The 19,901-nt window shown below is 41.8% G+C and overlaps 1 protein-coding gene across 3 annotated transcripts in view; it reads right to left on the reverse strand.

The window, feature by feature from the left end:
• Nucleotides 1-19,901, reverse strand: part of FARP2 (FERM, ARH/RhoGEF and pleckstrin domain protein 2) — a 1,575,889-nt gene that overhangs the window by 1,179,106 nt on the left and 376,882 nt on the right. For all 3 annotated transcript variants that reach the window (XM_069213633.1, XM_069213634.1, XM_069213632.1), the window contains exon 5: nucleotides 123-201. In XM_069213633.1, the coding sequence (XP_069069734.1) occupies nucleotides 123-201 (79 nt within the window). The remainder of the gene's footprint in view (nucleotides 1-122; nucleotides 202-19,901) is intronic.

A 19,901-nucleotide genomic window follows, 5' to 3' on the forward strand; every position in this document is an offset into this window, starting at 1 on the left:
TAACACAGAAAAACAGCATTACTTGGAACTTAAAGCACATCTGGGGATTCAAAAACTTGGATATTTGGGGCACAGAAACTAGCATATGACCCGTAGGTTACTCTTCACAGAACTGTCCTTACCTTGTGTATTCTTCTTGTAGCTGACCTGGGTCAGGAGGAAAAAACTTTACAGCCAATCTCAGAAGAGTATTCTTTGGCCCTAGGAAGAAAATGAAAATGTACATCTTCACATGATTAGATTAACTAACCCACTCCCCAACAGAAAGGAAGAGCTAGTAAACAGGAACACATAGTAAATTGAAGGCAATTATTTCAAGTAACTTCCTTATTGACCTTAGAACGTAGACTTATACGTCAAACTGTTCTTAATTATCATTTAGTTTTTAAACTTACTGGAGGTTCACTAAAGCATCAGCATCATTGCTCATTTAAATGCACTGCTATTTTGTTTTCCCATGATGTATGATGCATAGTTTAGTAGAACTATCCTAGTAAGCATAGCTTCGTTCTGAAGTTGGGAGAACAAAAAAAGGGTCGCAGAAATCGGCCCTGTCACCGTTTTTACTAGCGAAAGCTTCAATTATCCATCAAAAGTCTTCCTGCAGTCTAACCACAAACAGAGCTTGGTACGTGCTCACTAAGGCCTATCTGTATTTTCAGCCATAACAGCTTCCTCCTTCAGTTGCTTGCATTAATAACAAGCGTATGGATGTAACCCCAAAAAGTATGGATTTCAGCATTGCAGTGTCCATCTGAAGTGTGGTGGGTGAAGGTGTGGTCAGTTGATTTGGCATTTGCTCATTTTGTTAGGTGCTGGCTATTTTTGCATTGAGCATTTGATAGTCTTCTAGGAGCTTTTCCGGATGTCAGTTTTCTTTTACAGAATCTGGTGTGTTGGCTGGGAAATGCCTTTGTTCAGCAAACAAAGCAGGCGCTGGACCTACCTCCTCACGACGAGGAAAAATGCCAAACATAAGGGAGAGATTTTGGAGGGAGACTAGGGTACATCACAGCCTAGCACTGGACCTAGCGATTCAACTAAACAGTGTAAGCATGTTGAAGTAAACGTAGGTGAAGTCTAACAACATTTACCATATTGTGCTTTCTTGCTTTGCATATATTGTATCATTATTGCTTGTAATGTGTTAAAGTGCACTGAAGGAGTCTTAGCGGGAGGAAACAACAGGAAAATTACACTTATCGAGCAGGTAGTTTTAGGAGGAGTCCTCTAGTAATGATTGTGCTTTTGCAATCCATGGTGTAGAGTGAGCTGACTATTGAAAGAGTGTGGAAAAGGGAAGGATAGGGAGAAGCACCTGAGCCCAAAGCACAGCCACTCGAAGGATCAATGTGTGCAAGAAAGAGGCCCTCTGATCCAGCCGACCTAGCCCCTTCACTAGCCAATGCGGGCGCACAACCAATGGTTTGCCAAACGCAAGCAGATCTTTGGGTGTGATATCTTAAAGGAAGGACTTCTTACCCTTCATTCCATTTCCTTCCACCCCACCCCCCAATCCCTAGTTTTGAGTTTTGGGCTCAAGGCAGGTATGCCCATTCCTGTTTACTGTGCATGTATGAAGGAGCAAAGATGGAGCAGAAAAAATCCAAACAGAGGAACCTCAGAGTATGTTCAATAACAGCTGGGCATAGACTACGGTGTGAACGCAGCTCCACTATTATATGAGAAAGCTTAAGAAGGACTGAAGACCAACTGGCTGGTAGCTGGATTAGAAGGGAGAGGATTATAACCTCCCGTCAGTCTAGCCAGGTAGACAATGAAGATCTCACACCTCCATTCCGGATTATCCTTATTCCGTTAGTAGACTATCTCGTCCCCATAGCTAGGATCACAATTCATGTTCTTTGGACCCCTTCTGATATAATTAGCATTAAGAAACAGTTATACAACATTAGAGAAAATCCCACCCCGCTCTGCATCAAACTGAAAAGTGTGTATGAAGTACATGGACTAAACTGGGTTGGTGGGAATCAATTGTGTTTAGTGGTACCTCGCAAATTGAGACACTGATTGGTTATAAAGTCCAATTGGCTAAGACAGGACCCCAGGAATGAGGGAGCACTGATTACATAGTTGAATGGGTTTGTGGATATTTGCCAGGTGAAAACAGATCAGGCTAAGATTTCAATTTGCAAACAAAATAAAGGTGAAGCGCCAGCAGATTATCTAGATAGGCTTTGGGACATGTCTGAAAGATATTTGGAAATCGCCTGTCTCACAGAGATGGCCCAGGCAGCTAAAGGTGCTGCCTTTGTGCCAGAAGTTGTCAACATCAGGACAGTGCACGCTCTACGGGCGACGTAATGCAATAAACTAACTCTTGTGAAATGTAATAATTCATGCATTATGTATTAATGCAGTATGTTAACCTTTTGCATTGCAGAGATTCATATTGAAACATCATTAATGCTGTTTGCTATGTAATGTTCATTTTCAAGGCTTTGCTGCAGTATTACAAGGGGTGGTTAGGGTGTGGTCCCTATTCTAAGACTTTCTAGAATCCCTTCCTGCAGCCTGGCTGGGTGTGGCACGTGGGCGGGACCTGGGTCTATTTAAGGGACCCAGCCCAGCTCCACGTGCTCACTATTCAGAGGCCCCGCTGCAGAGCAGCAGAATTTTCATGAGCTCTTGTTCCGAAGGCCTACCTAGGATTTCCAGGCCCTGTCTTCATTTCCTTGGTGATCTTCAAGCAGGGCGATAAGGCGGAGGTCGGGTTAGGCCCCCAACTCAGTTTTCAGAAATACTTGAATTTTGGGCCTTTTGGTTACATCATGTGTGCAATGGTGTTCTTGGCATTTAACTCCTGCAGTTCGGATAGGCAGTGTGCGCAATCGTATCTTGGCATTTAACTCTTGATGGTTGAATCGGCAACAGAGTGCTCGATTCATTCTTGGCATTTAACTTCTGCAGTTCGAATCGGCAGAGTGCGCAATCGTATCCTGGCATTTAAACCTTGGTGGTTGAATCGGCAGCAGTGTGCGCAATGTATTCTAGGCATTTAACTTTCACAGTTTGGATCAGCAGAGTGTGCAATCATATTTTGACATTTGGATCCTGATGGTTGAATCAATGACAGTGTGAAAGTCATTCTTAGCATTTAACCCTTGTGTTTCAGATCGGCGGAAAGCGCGATCATTTCTAATAACTGAAATCTTGATGCACATTTTTGATATTTAAAGTGTATAATAATTCTTAAGCAATTGAATCTTAAAGGTCTAGACAAAGTGTATCCTTGCAGTATCATTCATGAGCTTATCACAGTTTATTCCAAAAAAACAACGTGTTAATTGATTACTGTTATAGTGTGCCTTTCCAGTGTCATTCATGAACCTAACACAGATTATTCCCGAAAACTAATATGTTTATTGATCATTGTTATGAAGTAGTTTCTGTTCAAAGAATAACTGGATTTAGTTCAAGGTTCTGAACCTTAGATTGTATTCAAAAGAAACTCTTATATGAAAGTTTGCATAATCCTTATTTATTTTCCAGGTACTCAGAGCTAATAAGGTTATGATGTATCAAGGCTCTTGATCATTCATGTTATTAGTTCATAGCTATCCTGAACAAAGCTTGTGAAAGTCAAAGTGCATAATCTGATTGTGTTCTTAACTTTTCCTTCCACAGGTCTCCTTCCACGCTGTTCCCAACCTTAAACCCCTTCCCCCACTTGGCCATTCTTTAACTCTATGCTATAACGGCTAGTAGAGTTTGGAGCTGCCAAAAGGTGGACATATTGGGAACAGGCGCAAACCCTGAGGATCCGGTCTCCGTGACAGAAGTGTCACTGAATGTGATTAGTCAACTGATGACAATGCCTACTGGTATGCAAACTAAGGGCCAGATGTACAAAGATTTGATTGAAAAATACTAGTCGCAAATTGTGACCAGTATTTGTGCAACAAGTAATGATTTTTGTTAACTGACCTATGTACTAATAGGCCTGTTCTTAAGCATCCAAATTGTAGTGGGTCGCAATCCAGCCTACCTCAAATATTAATGAGGTAGTTTGCATTTTTCAACTTGCTACAATTGAAGGAAATCACAGTTATGGTGGCCTGTTAGGCCAGCAGACCACCATGTCTCTGACTGCCTTTCAATTAAGTAGTTAAATTAAATAGGACTGTGTTAAAAAATCCAAACTTAACTTTCTATGTTAATTTAAGAATTAGCAGTGGTCCCATGGACTGCTGTCTACCCTTTAACATTTTTTCCACATTCACAAAGGGCAAGAGGTCCCAAGAGGACCACTTAGCTTTTGTAAATTAATAAAACACCTCCTTTGAGGAGTCTGTAACATATCAATGTTTTGCAATATGATGTTGGGCTTAAAATACTGATAAATTAAATATCAATCCGGCATTTGGAAGGGACAAATACAACATACTTATTCCAGAAACCGAAACTAGTGGTCATATTGTATCCTAACTAGGGAGTCAAACATGTTTCTTGCTCCTAAATGGATTAGTACATAAGAAAAAGCATTTCAACTTTAGCCGAACTGGAGTGATTGTGACCACTGAAATGCTTATTACCTCTGGCTGCATGAAACTGGCAGAATTAGTGACAGCTGCTAATCACCAAGTAGTTTCAGAAGAAAGAGAAATCTAAACCTAAACTAGCATCTTTGAAATTGCTGAACACTCAGCAGACCGTGAAGGGGAGAGGGTGGGGAGCCCTGGCAAGGAGGAAGGAGGGGATGGGGGACAATGGGGATGTAGACTAGGGAGGAGTAGCAGGTGGGGCCAAGGAAAGGCCCAGGTGCAAGAAGGTCATGTTTTGTCTGTGGTGATTTTGGGCTCTGGAAAAGGAATTGCCCTAATGCTGCTTCAAATATGCTTGATCTCACTGATTTGCCCAAATTTAACGAGGTCACGGAGAACTCTTAACCTGAATTTAGGGCAGCCCAAGGGTGCCAACTATGCCCTGAATACCCTGATTCCAGTAGAACTGAAAGGTCCTTATGTTGAATACATGACAAAATAGTAAACTCAACAACTGCCCTATTAATAAAGGCACAGGCCTCTCTGCATTGAAAACATCTGCATTGTCCTCATTACCTTTCCCGGGATTGTCCAGAGACACATTTATTTCAAACAATGTGTTCACCAGAACATTTCTGACCTCGTTTCTATCACTGCTGGCCCTGTAATAACTATATATGTTTTCCTGCCAAGTCCCACTGCACCAATTAATTGATGTGATTGGGTCGGGACTTTCATACACTCAATGGAGTCTACCTCAGCATACTGCAAGAATAAGGTGCTTGGATTACTGTGCAAAACTACAAATGTCAACCTTTTCTAAACCGGAGTGAAATGGCCAAAGACTTAACTGATTTACTTTTTTAATTTTCCTCCACATTGTGGCTCTCGGGGACCAACAATGTGGGATGCATAGCTTCAATGGACCCCGTAAAAATAAAGATTAACCTGATGAAGTGACTGTCTCAAATTCCTCAGTATCCTCTAAAGCGGGAATCTGGGGCTGAATTGATTAAGCAAGGAGTTTTGGTACCAACTGTTATCAGGTATAACACGACTTTTCTCCCTATAAAAAAAAGATGGGACAGTACGTGTACAGTCTTGTCCAATATTTAAGAGTTGATAGATCTGAAAAGATGGTTGCCCAAAAAAGCGTTTGCTTGGTAGGTACGAGAAAACGTTGGCCAAGATAGCCTTCCTTCATAACCTCTCCAGATTCAACGTATGCGATCATCAGAAAATATATTTACCCACAAAAAACACAAGGGAAGTGAAAGTGGGGATGAACAATATAGGTTGGTCACAATCAAGGAAAATTCCATCAGAACTCATTGGGTACCGTCTGGCTAATGTAACAGGCCTCATCAAGTCTCCTGAAAAAAATCATTCAGAAGTATTGGTTCATTAAGTTCTCTTAACTTGCCCAACACATCCAGCACACAGCCTTCTAGCTATAGTCTGTATCTGTTTTCACTCAATTGCACCTGCACCAAGGACAGAGGCACTTTAGAGGAGTAACTGTGGGATTCACAGTAGGCCAATACTATGAAAGGAAAAGTGCAAGAGATGGAGAAGCAGTGAAAGCAATCAACAACCATACACTCCAGAAACAGAAATCCTAAAATCAGGTGCGTGGGGATAGCTCCATGTAGAGACAAATCAGATAAGGGAGGATTCAATGGACACCTTAAAAGAGGCTTCCCACGTAGAGTTTTCAGTTGCATGAAGGTGGATACTTAAAAGGTATACTCATTCCAATTAAATACCAACAAGACTCAAGTTCCTCAACAATAAGGCCATTTGTGCAAAACAATTGGGCTTCAGTTATTAACACATTTCTTTACTGCAGAATTTAAATACAGAGAAATGTTCTAAAATAGCATGAAACTAAGTTGCCTGCTCAACATTTACACCATACAGAATAAAGTACCAGAATTTCAGCTGCTCATCAGAACCCACAACAGGCAGAATAACTAATGCCACAGAACCTGAGTAGCTCATACATGTGCAGTACCAGCTCTTGCTAACAAACTGGCAAACTATCAAAAACTCAAGCAACTGCTCATCACAGCCCTCCACATCTACACTCAGAAAAAAGCACATGCAGTGCCTGATAAGAGAAGGACCAGCTCCATCTAGTAACAGTTTGCCACAGCAATATTTTATTATCATTAAGCAAACCCAATAGCAATCACATCTATAACCACTGAGACATTCCAATCTCAGAAAACATCAAAAAGGAAAACTGGGCAGATTGCCTTCTGGGTGGTTTACAAAAATAAATTATGAAAACCACCAAATTATCATGGTATTCAATACTAAAGCTCACCAGGATCCACCATCAAATTAGACATAAACTTGGCCCCTCTGGAGCCGGGCACCATTCAACCAGTGAACCCACCCCCAAACAGTCTCATTACTGCTCTGGAGGTTGAGCACATATGGGATGTACCTCCCAGTGTGCGTCCTCATAAAAGATAAAATCACATTTAACAATCAAGTTCTGGTTGCTTTTATGCACTAAAGGGGCCAGAAATTTAGCATCCTGAGCACGGAGTTGGGAAAGAGAGATACATTTGGAAAGGAGAGAAGCTCCTCTTTACTACGGTGCACATACCAAAAGGTTTACCTGCTTGGGGATCACAACAAAACTGTGGAAAAACAAGGACAGTCCCTTCATACAGGAGAAGATGAAACTGAACATAAATGAGGAAGAACTTTGCTGGTGTTAAGGTCCAACTTACCGCTAACCAATCAGCCACAAACCATTCCCCTGCCTTTAGGGAGCAGATTTGTCTTTTGCCCATATGTGTTCTTCCTCATAGGTTTTACCTCAATTTGGCTAATGCAGTGTTGTATAACCATTTTAGTGTTGTTTCTGGGTACATTATTTTAGCAACTTGACCTGCTGCTTGTGCCTTTTAGCCTAATCACATTTTATTCTCAGGGGTGTGGAATTTATTAAAATAGCTACTTGTCCAGGGGACTGGTTGCTTCTCAAATCTACTTGTCCTGTAAAAAGATCTACTTGTCCCTTTGGTGCCATGTAGTGTGGCAAAAAATTATGGCAGCAATCTCATTATGTAAGAGCTCTGATAATAGCCTCTCTGATTATGCCAGGGCTACTACCATAGTAGGGCTTGAATACTTGCAGTTTCAATCCCTACTGTAGCAATTTCCTTATTTTGCCACCTTTCTGCAGATCTACATACCGGGGCTGGAGGAAGCAGTAAGCAATAGTTCCAGGGCTGGAATGCCTTTGAGTCTGCAAACCTACTAACCTGCGTGTTTTAAAGATTTTCACCAGCTTCTCTCTAATATTTTCTCATAATAAGAAAGGTTGGACATTTACTCCTGACAATGGCAGAATTAGAACTTCTTCCAGGGTTGGGAAGAAAGTGGCTGGAGGAAAAATGAACTTGCAAATGCTCAATAGATTTTCACATGAGCAAATCTACACATGCGTATTTACCCATGCTAAAATACAGTTCACAAATATTTTATAGGGGTACGACATATACCATGGGTGCACTTTTGTGACTTTCTTTAAGAATTTGGGGCCACATGTAGGTAGGTTTCAGATTTGCAACCCGCAAATTGCGAGTCAGAGCGACTCGCAATTTGCGAGTCGCAAATCCGAATGTAGGATGGTGTCCCTGACACCATCTGTGATTCACAAGGGCTTTGCAAATGCCCACCTAGTGAATAATCATGAGGTGGGTCGCAATTTGCGACCCCCCTTGCGAATAGCGGCCCTCACAGGGATGGTGGCCTGCTGGAGACAGCAGACCACCATGTCTGTGACTGCTTCCTTAAAGGAAAACGAGATGCATTACAAAAACAAAAAATGAAACGTTTTCCCTTTTGCGAAAGTGTTAGCACCCATTTGAAATGGGTGCAAACTGCGATTGGTTTGCGCCCGCGGTCACAAAACAATCCTACATTGCACTGCGAGTCGCAATTAGGAAGGGAACACCCCTTCCTAATTGCGAGTCGCAAACCCGTTTTGCGATTCGGTAACCAGGTTACTGAATCGCAAAACTGGGTTTGTGCATCGCAATGTGCTTTTTGCACGTCGCAAACAGCGAAAGTCGCTGTTAGCGAAATGCAAAAAGCTACCTACATGTGGGTCTTGGTCCCTAATTAGGTCTGGTGTTAACAAAGACATTTTGTTTTTATTAAACTTCTCTTTCTCTCTCTTTCGGCTGGCTTTACTGTGAGTGATCGCATTCTGCTCTTCCACAAGGAGCATATTGGCACACAAAGTAGTTTTGTTCAGTGTCAGGAACTACAGTGGCAATCAGTGACGTAACGAAACTGGAGGGTGCCCCTTTGCAAAGAACATGGATGAGCCCCCTCTCCAGACTCACTCAGGGGAGGTGCTGTGCTGAAGGGGCCCCCTGGAGGGCGGCTGCGGGGCCTTTGTTATGCCATTTGGTGGCAACGTGTGCTTTTAGAGTTCAAAAACATTTTGGGGTGTTTTTGCCAGTGTTTGTTACAATGTTGAGGGCCTGGTAGCTCCCACAACAATAAAGTGTTACAAAAGCCATGTCAAAACAAGACATGCATTGATGAAACTAAAAGACTTATAAAAATATGGCAGACCAGTTGGCTTTGTCAGTGTTTATTTTCATGCTTCCCATATTCGTGTTGAAAATGGTTACACTGATTTTCCATTAGAAATATTTTTGGGAAATACTAGCATGTATCAACACATTTTACTAAATGACACTTCATTTGCATCTAATCAGAGAGCATTCTGGGAGCATTATACATAGCCTCATAGCCTAAACTTTTCAAACATGTGTATACACTTTTTTTTGTACTGGAACCAACGTCATTAGTGAAGTGTGACCTTAAAACATTTATTTACAGCACTCACCCTAATAATGAAGGCTTTCAAATTATGAACCATAAATACAAGTTTGAACAGCATTATCTTTTGGAAACACATTACCTCAACTGCAGAGAGTTCCACTCTCTGTAAACAGGCAGCCAAAGGGTTTGTGCTGCAGAGGGCTGGGCCTACTTGTCCCAAGGACAAAGAAAACATAAAAACTTGTTGCCCGTGACCCCAAACAAGATGTCCCGGGCGTCGGGCGATAGGAATTCCACATCCCTGATTCTGCTTCATTTTTATTATTTCAGAATCTGCCACATATGTGGTTTTATGTTGTTTTCTTTATATAGTTAATATCTCACCTAGGAAAGCACTGCATTTCTTAGCAAGACATTCTTTTCACGTTACGCTTTCCTCAAAGCTGCAGCGAAATAGGGTTGCCGGCACGAGTGGTACACTGCGTCTCCAATGTACAGGGAAACACGAACATCCCTACTTGGGGAAATTCTCAGAACATCAGCTGTTTTATTATAAAAACACTTCTCTGTCCTATGCACCTTAGAGGGAGATTCCAGCCAGATGACCACAACCACATGCTGATTGACTTTGCTACAGCTGAGTGCTGAGACGCTTACATGGGGATGTTGTCTCTATAGACAACAGGCTTCCTTGCTCAGGTATGAGTGATGATATCTTTCCAGGGGTAATCCTGAAGGGAGTGTTAGTGCTTATCATGCTGTGCTCTAACATAGCTTAGGTAGGAATCGCAAATATTATGCATAGTGACAGTATGGTTGGACTTTTCCTGTGTTTCACTTTTCTTGTCAAAATGTTGCTTCTATTATCTTTCATCATTCTAACTATTGCATTTCATGCCATTCTATCTAAAAACACAAGCTGATTCAATTAATCTTATTGAACCATTTTCTGCCTCGGTCTGTCTTTGCACGTGTGAGACATATGCAACTGAGGGAAAAGGATGAGATGTGATTTAACACGATTTCTCTGAGAAGCCATCATGTCATGTGCCTGGTCACCACAAATCATCCCTGCTCTTTGGCAGAGATGAGGTGCTGCTAGCTGACGGGAAACGGATTAGGCCGGCAGTTGTCACATGGCGTGGGACTGCACTCAGTTCCCAACAATTCAGGTGGTGCTGCCGCCTAAATCCAGCAGCCTCATTAGGATGAGAGCCCACGTGACAGTAGGGTTTCCCTGTGCCCAGATAAATTGTTTATCAAAACTGAGCAACTTTCATTTTCTGTTTCTCAGATAATCTTGTTGATGTTTTGCACTGTCCTTGTTGAATGTTTAGTTTCATTAGTGTTAGTTTGTTTGAACTTATTTTGTCACCTTGGCCAACCCTTGGTGAACCTGTATCTTTATAACTTCAGCAAAAGAATGCTAAAATCAACTTTTTTGGTCAATAACTTAATTGCAGTGTTTCTGAAGCAAAATGTCAGGAACTTAGTGCCATTTCATGACCAACATTAAATGCTTGTTTTGTGTAACTTCTGGTGCAGTTATCGTCTATCGATTTAGGTAGAGTGAGGGATGTTATACTGCTAGAAATACGCTGTTTAACACAAGTCTTCAGTTGTCCCTGGAATTTCAAACACAAGTCTGTTCATTCAGTAATGTGTGCTTTCTAAATTTCAGTAATATCCTTGCATGTCTGTAACAAAGAAGGAAAGGATGAAATGGACATGCAAGAACACAGTTTCCGTAGATTCTGATATATTGAGGTAAACTAATAAGGTAAAAACGTCAAAGTTGAAAGATCATGAATTATCCTGTCCATGCAGTAAGGGAGTAGTATTGTTTATTTTTTGTGCATGCCTTGGTCTGTTTATATATTGTGTGTATGTGAATGTTTGGTTGTGTTCTATATTTTGCGTGCATCTACTACGCCTGGCATGTGTTCATCAGTATGTATTTTGACTCCATAGATGCCCATGAGGATGGTCATGTTCTTGGAAGTAGATCAACGTATGCATGTATTTTCAGGTGCACCTCTTGGTTTGTCATTGTTCTTTGGCTGGATGCTATTAGGATTAATTTAACAAAGTGTTGTTGGGCTGCATTGACGGCAGTTGTGTAAAAACGTGTTTAAAAATAAGACACAGTTTTATTTCACAGGAGGAGATCGTAACTGCAGAAGACTACAAAATAATGCACAGGTCTCGAGCCTGACCCAACGTTTCCCAGATTTAGTACATCTCATTTGCTCAAAACTTTAGCCTCAAGTACACAACGTATTTGAAGCTCCCACAGACATGGCCGGTAGAACATTTTAATGTAATTACATTTCAATATTTATACTTGCACATTTGGGAAGGAAAAAGAGGAGTACAAGATGACAATCGATAATGACAAAAATGCCCGGCAGAGAAACAGAGGCGTGGCATGAGACATACTGAGAGTTTAAAGGAGCTTCGCTTTGTTGCAGCTGATTTGACTGTTGTACATGTAATTGCATGACAATCTCTCATCAGGAGGCACTAAACCCATTTGCTCCATCTCTACAATTTCCGAATAATGCTTTTTTTCACACTATAATTTATAGTAAACTATTGGGAAATAGACATGTTAAACATCATCAAATTCTGGACTGTACACCGCTTCCGCCTTACTTTGTTCAGGGTTCATTCGTCCTTGGAAAGTCATTTCCTTGTGAGAAGGGTATTGACAAGGTAAGTGTTGCACATTTTGTTATCAGCATACAAGAGTAATAGAGCCGCCTGAGTTCTTTTGAATCACTGGCTTATTGTGTACTTTTAGTAAGTCTTGAGGCAGAGGTGATCTCTTCTATCTATTGCATTGATTCTTCTTTAAAAAATTTGGAACATGAAACCTGTTTTTATGTACATGGTTTGAGAACTGATAATTGGCTATAGTGTTATCAGTAAAAGTGTTGGTGTCGGTGTGTTTTTTGATTACGGGCCATGGCATTTTCAGTTTTTTGGAAGCTGCTGCATTTGTTCTCGGTCAATGTAAGAGCTAGCAGATGCTTTTTAGGTCTTGCCTAGCGAAAGCTACGCTCTCTCACCAGGCTCATGTAATAAAAGTAACAAATTAAAACTTCATAGAAATCCACACATGGGTAAATACATAGATTATCTTTGGGCCAGCCCTCTATATACACTACCCGAGTCAAATGTCATTATCATTTCACTTCTGCCGACCACGACATACAGCACAGAGGAGAGGCTTAGTTGCTCCAGCCGATGACTCTTCTGCACTGTGAGTGGCGCTACTTTCCATTAAGACATGCACATCTCCCCAATAAGATGCACATTTGAGCACCAGGTCTGGAGGACCAAATATTTCCTTGCCAAAGCTTTTTTTGCTTTCCAGTCCTTATCCTTTTCTATTTTTTAAAGAAAAAAACAATTACCCGTGTGTGTATAAACTCAATGCGCCACCTGACTGCTGGTTGCGTCAGGACACCACCGGTCGTATTCAGACTTCACCGCAGGGCCAGCAGACGGAAACAGTGTTTCCACCCGCCGGACTTGAGGTGAAGAGGGCCTTCACATTGATGCTGGCTCGGAAGCGAGCCGGCGCCTAGTGGTGGTGCAGCGGGTGCAGCAGCACCCGTCGTGCATTTTACTGCCCATAAGAGAATCTTTCAGCCAGCCCCCTTCATCTTTTGTTCTGATCTGTCGTTCACATTCTAATTCTGACCACTTTGGCGTACAATATGGGGCAGCCTGCTACAGTCACTGGCTAACTTCTAAGTCAGTGACAATGCTGAAGCAGAAATGTTAATTAGAAATTATTAACGAATGATTATGTGTTTTGATTAACAAGAAAATGTTAGAAAATTAAACGTAGAAAAATTAACGTGCACGTTTGAAAACGTGCCCACGGAGAGTGATGGCCAACTTATACAAACCCGTACTAAAATGATTAAAAATGCGTGAAATATTGAATATGTGTAATGATAATGTAGTAGTATGTCATATTAAGATGTATAACCTATGTTTTGCATTATATTGTAGAGCTAACTTAGCCGAAGTTGTGGCCTAGTTTTGCCAGGCCTCATGCAGCAGCGGAATAACCACATACTGTAAAAAAGAAAACGTGTTAAACTGTCCCTGAACTGCTTACAAAGTCTGCTAACCTAGAATTTTCTGTAATGTACCAACGGACAGGAGACGATGGAACTAGGCATGTACCAAATTTGGTGTACGACAGACTCGATGTACTTTCCCAGGACTCGAACAATGGAGACACTGACTGGAGAAGAAGATGCAACAATTTCGATACCTGATTAGCCGGATGATGAGGACATCGTACAGTGAACCAATCAACGAACTGAGAACGGCGTAATATTAGAATTCATAGATTTGCAAAAGTAATATTATTGGGTAGAGTCGTACCTGGAGACTAACAGACCAATTAGGAAATAGGGGGACTGACTGGGTAACCTTAATAAAATGTCATGACAACAGGTGGGTTTTTCAGAATTGAGGCAGATGTGAGGGGTGAATTAATGATGTCAAAAGACGCAATCCGAGATTCTGTCATTGGACTTATGCTCATGAGAGCCTGATGCGTTGCTGATCGATTGATGACCTGAAGACTGACTGTTGCTGATCCATTCCGTGGATAGGTAGCTATGACAATGTGACTGATGAACTTTGTGCCTTTCTTTCTAGGTACCAACTGCGCTGTTTTAAATAGCTAGATGTTTTTCGAATTCATGTTCTAAATTGTTTTCGCATGAAGTCCCACATGCTGATGCTAATCTGGGTTGGGTAATGTTCCTTTGGGTGACGTTGACAATGACAAATTATTGCTGAACTTTGCTATTAATGTTGATATATTCACCTTTGTTAGCTTATGCTGAAGCATTAGAGTATATGTTTTCTCAAGTTCTGATTAGATTATCTTATTGGCAGTCTCTAATGAATTAATTCTGAGCTGGTTGAATAAAGTTTGATTAACCATATGCATTAGAATTGTAACTAATAGGGAAATAAAACGTATATTAAGTGTGGTTATTCCTGAAAGGTTGATATAATTGTCTAATGATTCTCTTAGTGATTATTGATAACACTGATCGCTAAATGGCTAGGATACTACATGCGATCCAAAAGTTTCATCGGCCTATAAGCGTCCCCTTATAAGTTTACTTACTAAGGACCAGGTGCTCTAGAAGTTTTTGGTAGCAGCTTGATGATTTGTTTCCTTGGAGAACTAGTTATGTGGTGGTTATGGTGGTAGTTTGAGTTAAGGTTAGTCGTTCATTATTATTGTGATTTGGATTTTGTTTTTCATAATGGCAATTGTAGCAAAGATGATGTCCCCTTAAGCCCAGAAAGGACTCTCCCAGATCCTGGATCCTGCTAGTAAAGTTGGGTATGTTCTCGGCGTATTTGTGAAAGTGTGAAAGTGGTAGGTTGCGCTTGCAAAGGCTTAAGCAGACCGCAGGTGAAGTGTAATGTATGAGAGGGAAAGAAGGGAGTCTGCGTACTCTAGGTAAAGTTTAGCAGGAGTGTGCGTACTCCGCAGTGCGAGAATAGGGAAGTTGAACTTCACATGTGTGTGGCACTTTGTGCTAAAATAAAATTGTCCACGTGGCTGTTGGTAAAGTATGGACCCTGCGTGGTCTAAGACACCGGAGTATATTGACAAGTGAAGGAGACACTTATGTGTTATGTGTTGTAATTTGTCTGGTTTAATAGGTTGATCGGGCATGGTCAATAAGTCGAAGTGTAAGTTAAGTGAGTAAGAGAAATTTTTCGACTGAGATTTGGCGAGCCCTATGTGCACCAGGACAGACCTACTGATTAGTTGAGAGTAAAATTTGTGGGTGGAATTTTGCTTCAGAATGTGTGAGACTGAGAAAGAGGAATAGCTGCATGAGCGAAAGGGCCATCAGTGAAAATCCGTAAGGTCTCTGAAGCGATTGTGTACCTTCCTGTAGTAAACCAGCAGGTTGGTTTTTGGTTATTGGTTTTGGTTAGTGCTCGCAATAATTTTGCATTATTCTGTGTGAACTGAAGATCAAGAGGACAAGCCGCAAGACTTTGTCTGCCGCAGTGTGTGAGTTTGACGTCAGAGTGAGCTGCGCTGGGACAGGTTGGTTAGTAAGAGGAGTCGCGAGCGGATTGGCAGCCTTCCTTCCGTAAGAGGCAATAGGTTGAATAAGCCAGTGAAAGGAATCTTGGGAGTAAAAGTAATTTCCTTATTTGAACTAAAAGTAATTTCCTTATTTGAACTGAAATAAATACAACAGAGAAGATGAAGTTTTTCAAAGTGTTCAGGAGTATCATGAAGGGTGATTCTTACATTAAAGTGACAGTTGGGGCGCCAGCCCCACCGGAAAACTCTCTGGCATTTATTGTGATGGAGGAGCGAGGTGTCGCGCCATGTCTTTGGTTAAAGCAGTGGTGCAAATTGACAGAGAAACAGGGAGCTTTAGTGTTTCCAGAGCATGGAAGGTTTAATTTGAGAATTTTGGATCAGTTGAGAATGACATTATATGAGACAAAGCCACTTCCGAGACCAGCACAGTTTGAGGCTTTAGCAGTTTGGGAGTCATAGCCAGACAGCAGCAACAGATGAAATTCCATAGGAAAATAAGAAAGGTAGAGATGTCCTTAGCAGAGGAAAGATGGGATTGGGAACGAAAGAAGTGGAGAATGGCGACGTTACAGGGCGTTTGGTTGTTTCCTGCTATCGCAGAGAAAGAGGAGTTAGAAGAGAAAGAGAATACTAGCAAGAGTGATAAGAGTTCATCAGGGGGTAAGAAGAAGAAAAAGACTTATGTAGAAGTAGAAAATTCAGATGTTGAAGATCTTATTACTCAGGTACTGAGGGACCGACCTCCACCGTATGCGGTGTGGGAAGGGGGTCCAAGTACTAGTTCTGCACCAACTGCCCCAGCTCAAGTGTCAGGGACAGTGGGACCAGTGCAGACAGATTATGGACAGGTACAAGGGGTAGTGCCAAGTACTCCTAATGCAGTGACTACTTTGGTGGTCCAGGAGCAGATGCACCCACCACCAGTACACAGAATTTATCCAGAAGTACCAATTATTGAGACAACTTCGAACTTAGTGGTTCCTACGGAACAAGTGGTTCCGTGGCCAATGTTAGTTCAGGCTGAGCCAACTCCAATGTTGTTGCCTCAGGCACAGCCACAGGGTTTGCCGAAGTTCACACCAATGACAGGGACACAGTCAGAGACAACACCAGTGATGAATCAGAGTATGGGAGTAGCCCTTCCACAAAAAGAGGGTGTCAGTACGACACCAGATGCAATATTGCTGCCGATTACTGTTGGTCCAGTGGTACCATTATTTGCACAAAAGAAGCCGACTGCAGGAGAACAGGGTGGAATGTCACAAAACCTTGTGAGGAGGGGAGTGAGAGATCATGTGCAGGTAATATCTATGGGTCAGACCTATGATGGACCTAGGCCATTAATGGACCTTAGTCCACTTGTTGTTCTTCCAGATGTGGTAAATGGGCCGAATGCAAGTCAGAGCTTGAAGCTCTTGACGCCACAAACTCCAGGTGCGGTGGCACAACAGGTGCCAATACCGAATGCAAGTAACATCTAGTTACAGGGACAGACACAGCAATTGAATGAGTGGTTGGATAGTCTGAATACTCCCTGAAAAAAAATCTAATGGTGAAGAGCAGATTGATTGCGTAAGGTTGGCTTCAGAAATAACTGAATTAGTTGAGGGATCAATGGGAGTGAATAGGTTAGAATCCCATACAGAAGAAGAGCTGAGATTCTTGTGTCCAAGAGTTACGAGAGAAGTGGGCAAGATACACCGGAAATTGGCCGACTTGGCAGATAAACAGGACATAGAAATTGAGAAAACAAAGCACTTGAAAATAAGTTACAGGTTAGATTTTGAGGCAAGAGATCAGCAGGGATGAAAGCGCATCTCAGAGAGTTATTGCAGAGTGCTCAGATTTGGGGAGTATTAGAGAAGTGGGAAGGCAGATGGGCGAAGAAGCAGGGTAAACGGAAACGAGATTCACAAGAAGGGCCTGAAAATGTGCAGAAAAAAAAAGGATCCAGTAAAAAATTTACTGATGAGGGAAATTCCAGGAGAGCAGTTCGTTCATGTTCCCTGGCACAGGAGTGTTATTCTGTCTTTCACAAATGATTATCCAAAACTGAGAGAGAAACCAGTTGAATGGTATCAGCAGACAGACAGATTTGTGAAGCTTTCGAAATGTCTGTGGGAAGATTTGAATACTCTATTGGAGATAGTGGTTCCAGACAATTTGTGGGTTGAGTGCAAGAGAGCAGTGGATTGGCGGACGAGTGAACCAGAAAGAGATAGTGATACAGGTGCACCATCACCTGAAGTAATGAAACACTATAATGTGATTCGAGTTCCTCAAGACGAGAATTTCACCTAAAAATATTGATTGGCAGAGAATTGACAGGACAGTGCAGGAATAAAGGAGTCAATACATACCTACTATCAGAGACTGCTGAAAGCGTTCAAGAAGTACAGTGGTAAAGAAGCAATTGAGCCAAAAGACATGTTGCACTTTGTGTTCAGGTTCGTGGAAGACTTGAGACCTGAATTAAGTCAGATGATTAAGAGTCATTTGATTTGCTGGCAAGCGAAGCCGATTGATGAGGTGCTGTAGTATGCAAAATACTATAGTGATGAGATTGAGTTGAAGCAGAAAAAGCTGAAGGAAAAGGCAATGGTGATGCAAATTAAGGCAGCTCAAACAGGAGTGCAAGGAGCTTTAGTACAACAGATGCCCCAGCAGCAGGGAACTGTTATGTTCCAACCTCAGAAAAGAGGTATGGGTCGTGGAGTCAATATGAATTGTGGTCCAGATTTGAGTACTGTAGTGGTTTAGAATGATGTGCAAGGGATGAAAAAGATGTTGCTGTGTCATCTGTGTGGAAACCTGGGACACTGGAAGCGGGAGTGTCCATTGATGGTGTTGTTCAGCAAAGTGGTGATGTCAATACATTTCAAACCGGGAAAGTCCCTAGAATGGAGAGGACTTAATCCGAATCTTCAGAATCAAGTGCAGAATTTTAAACCCATACAGCAGGTGCAAGTGCTGCGTACACAAGTGACACAGTTGCAACCAATGCAGCAGCAGGTTCCTATGGTGCCTAGACAGCAAATGCAGATACCTCAAGCCCCGAAGGAACAGCAAAAGATGATGCAGGTCAGAGACAAGACATAAGTAGTGATACAGTGCACTAATTCCCGTTACATAATGAGAATGAAATAAACAAAGATTGGATGAGTATTAGTTTGGATGAAGAGCCATGCATGCTTGCAGCTTCTTTAGAAGTAGATCAGAGAGGACCATTTGTGAAAGGAAAGGTGATATGTCACAGATTTTCATTCCTAGAAGACACAGGAGCTACACGCTCTACAGTGAGAAGTGCAGAAGTTCCAAACTTACCTCTTTCAGTCAGAACAGTTCAGCTTGTGGGAGTAGCCAACAGACAGCTGATATATCCGATCACAGATCCAGTACAGGTTGAGATTGGCAACTTCCAGGGACTGCATAAGTTTACAGTCTGACTCAAGTCCAGTATCCCTACTGGGAAAGGACTTATTGTGCAAGACCAGAAGTTGAATAAATTGTTCAACTACTGGAATAGAGGTTCAGACAAATAGTGATGATGAGGAAGAACAAACTCCTGAAACTGAGAATGAAAGCATTAATGAAGAGTACCCGTTGACTGAGTTTACCTGATGTTAACTGTGAAAGAATTGCATGCAGACTTGCAGGGAACAGTACAGGAAAATGTGTGGAACCTGACAGGTATAGAAGTGGGTTTGATCAAGGGAGTGGAGCCAATTAAGATTACTTTGAAACCAAATGTAGTGTTTCCGCAGCCTCCACAGTATAATAAGGCCCAAGATGTTCTGATGAAAGTGGCCCAAATAATCAGAGACTTTCTGAAGCAAGGAGTTTTGAAAGAAGTGATGACCAGTCTATGTAATTCACTGATAATGGGCTTAAAGAAGCCGTGTGGAAAGTGTGCATTGTGCAGGACTTGCGAAAAGTGAATGACATGGTGGTCAAGTGTTGTCCCGTAGTGCCAAATCTAGCAGTAATATTGTTTCAGATTCCATGCAATGCAGAATGGTCCACAGTCGTTGATTTGTCACAAGCTTTCTTTTCTGTGCCTCTCCGTGAGGATAGTCAGTTTCTTATTAGTTTCAAATTCCTATACATAGTCTACAGCTGGTGCAGGCTTTCTCAAGGTAACACAGAGTCACCATCTTTGTTTAATCAGAATTTGAAAAAAATCTGGAGTCATTAGAACTACCATACCAATTGACTCTAGTGCAGTACATTGATGACTTACTGATTGCCTCCAAAACTAGGGACGAGTGCAAGTACGACTCGATTGCCCTGTGGAATCATTTGGGAAAATTTAGACATAAAGTGTCACCTTTGAAATTGCAGGCCCTTCCGAAGTTAGTGAAATAGTTGGGACACCAAATTGAGAAAGGGTCGAGGAGAATTTCCAGAGAGAGGATTACAATGATATTGCAGAGATGTATGAATGTTTCTGGAAGTGGTAG

The sequence above is a fragment of the Pleurodeles waltl genome, chromosome 11, assembly GCF_031143425.1.
Source record: "Pleurodeles waltl isolate 20211129_DDA chromosome 11, aPleWal1.hap1.20221129, whole genome shotgun sequence".
Lineage (NCBI taxonomy): Eukaryota > Metazoa > Chordata > Amphibia > Caudata > Salamandridae > Pleurodeles > Pleurodeles waltl.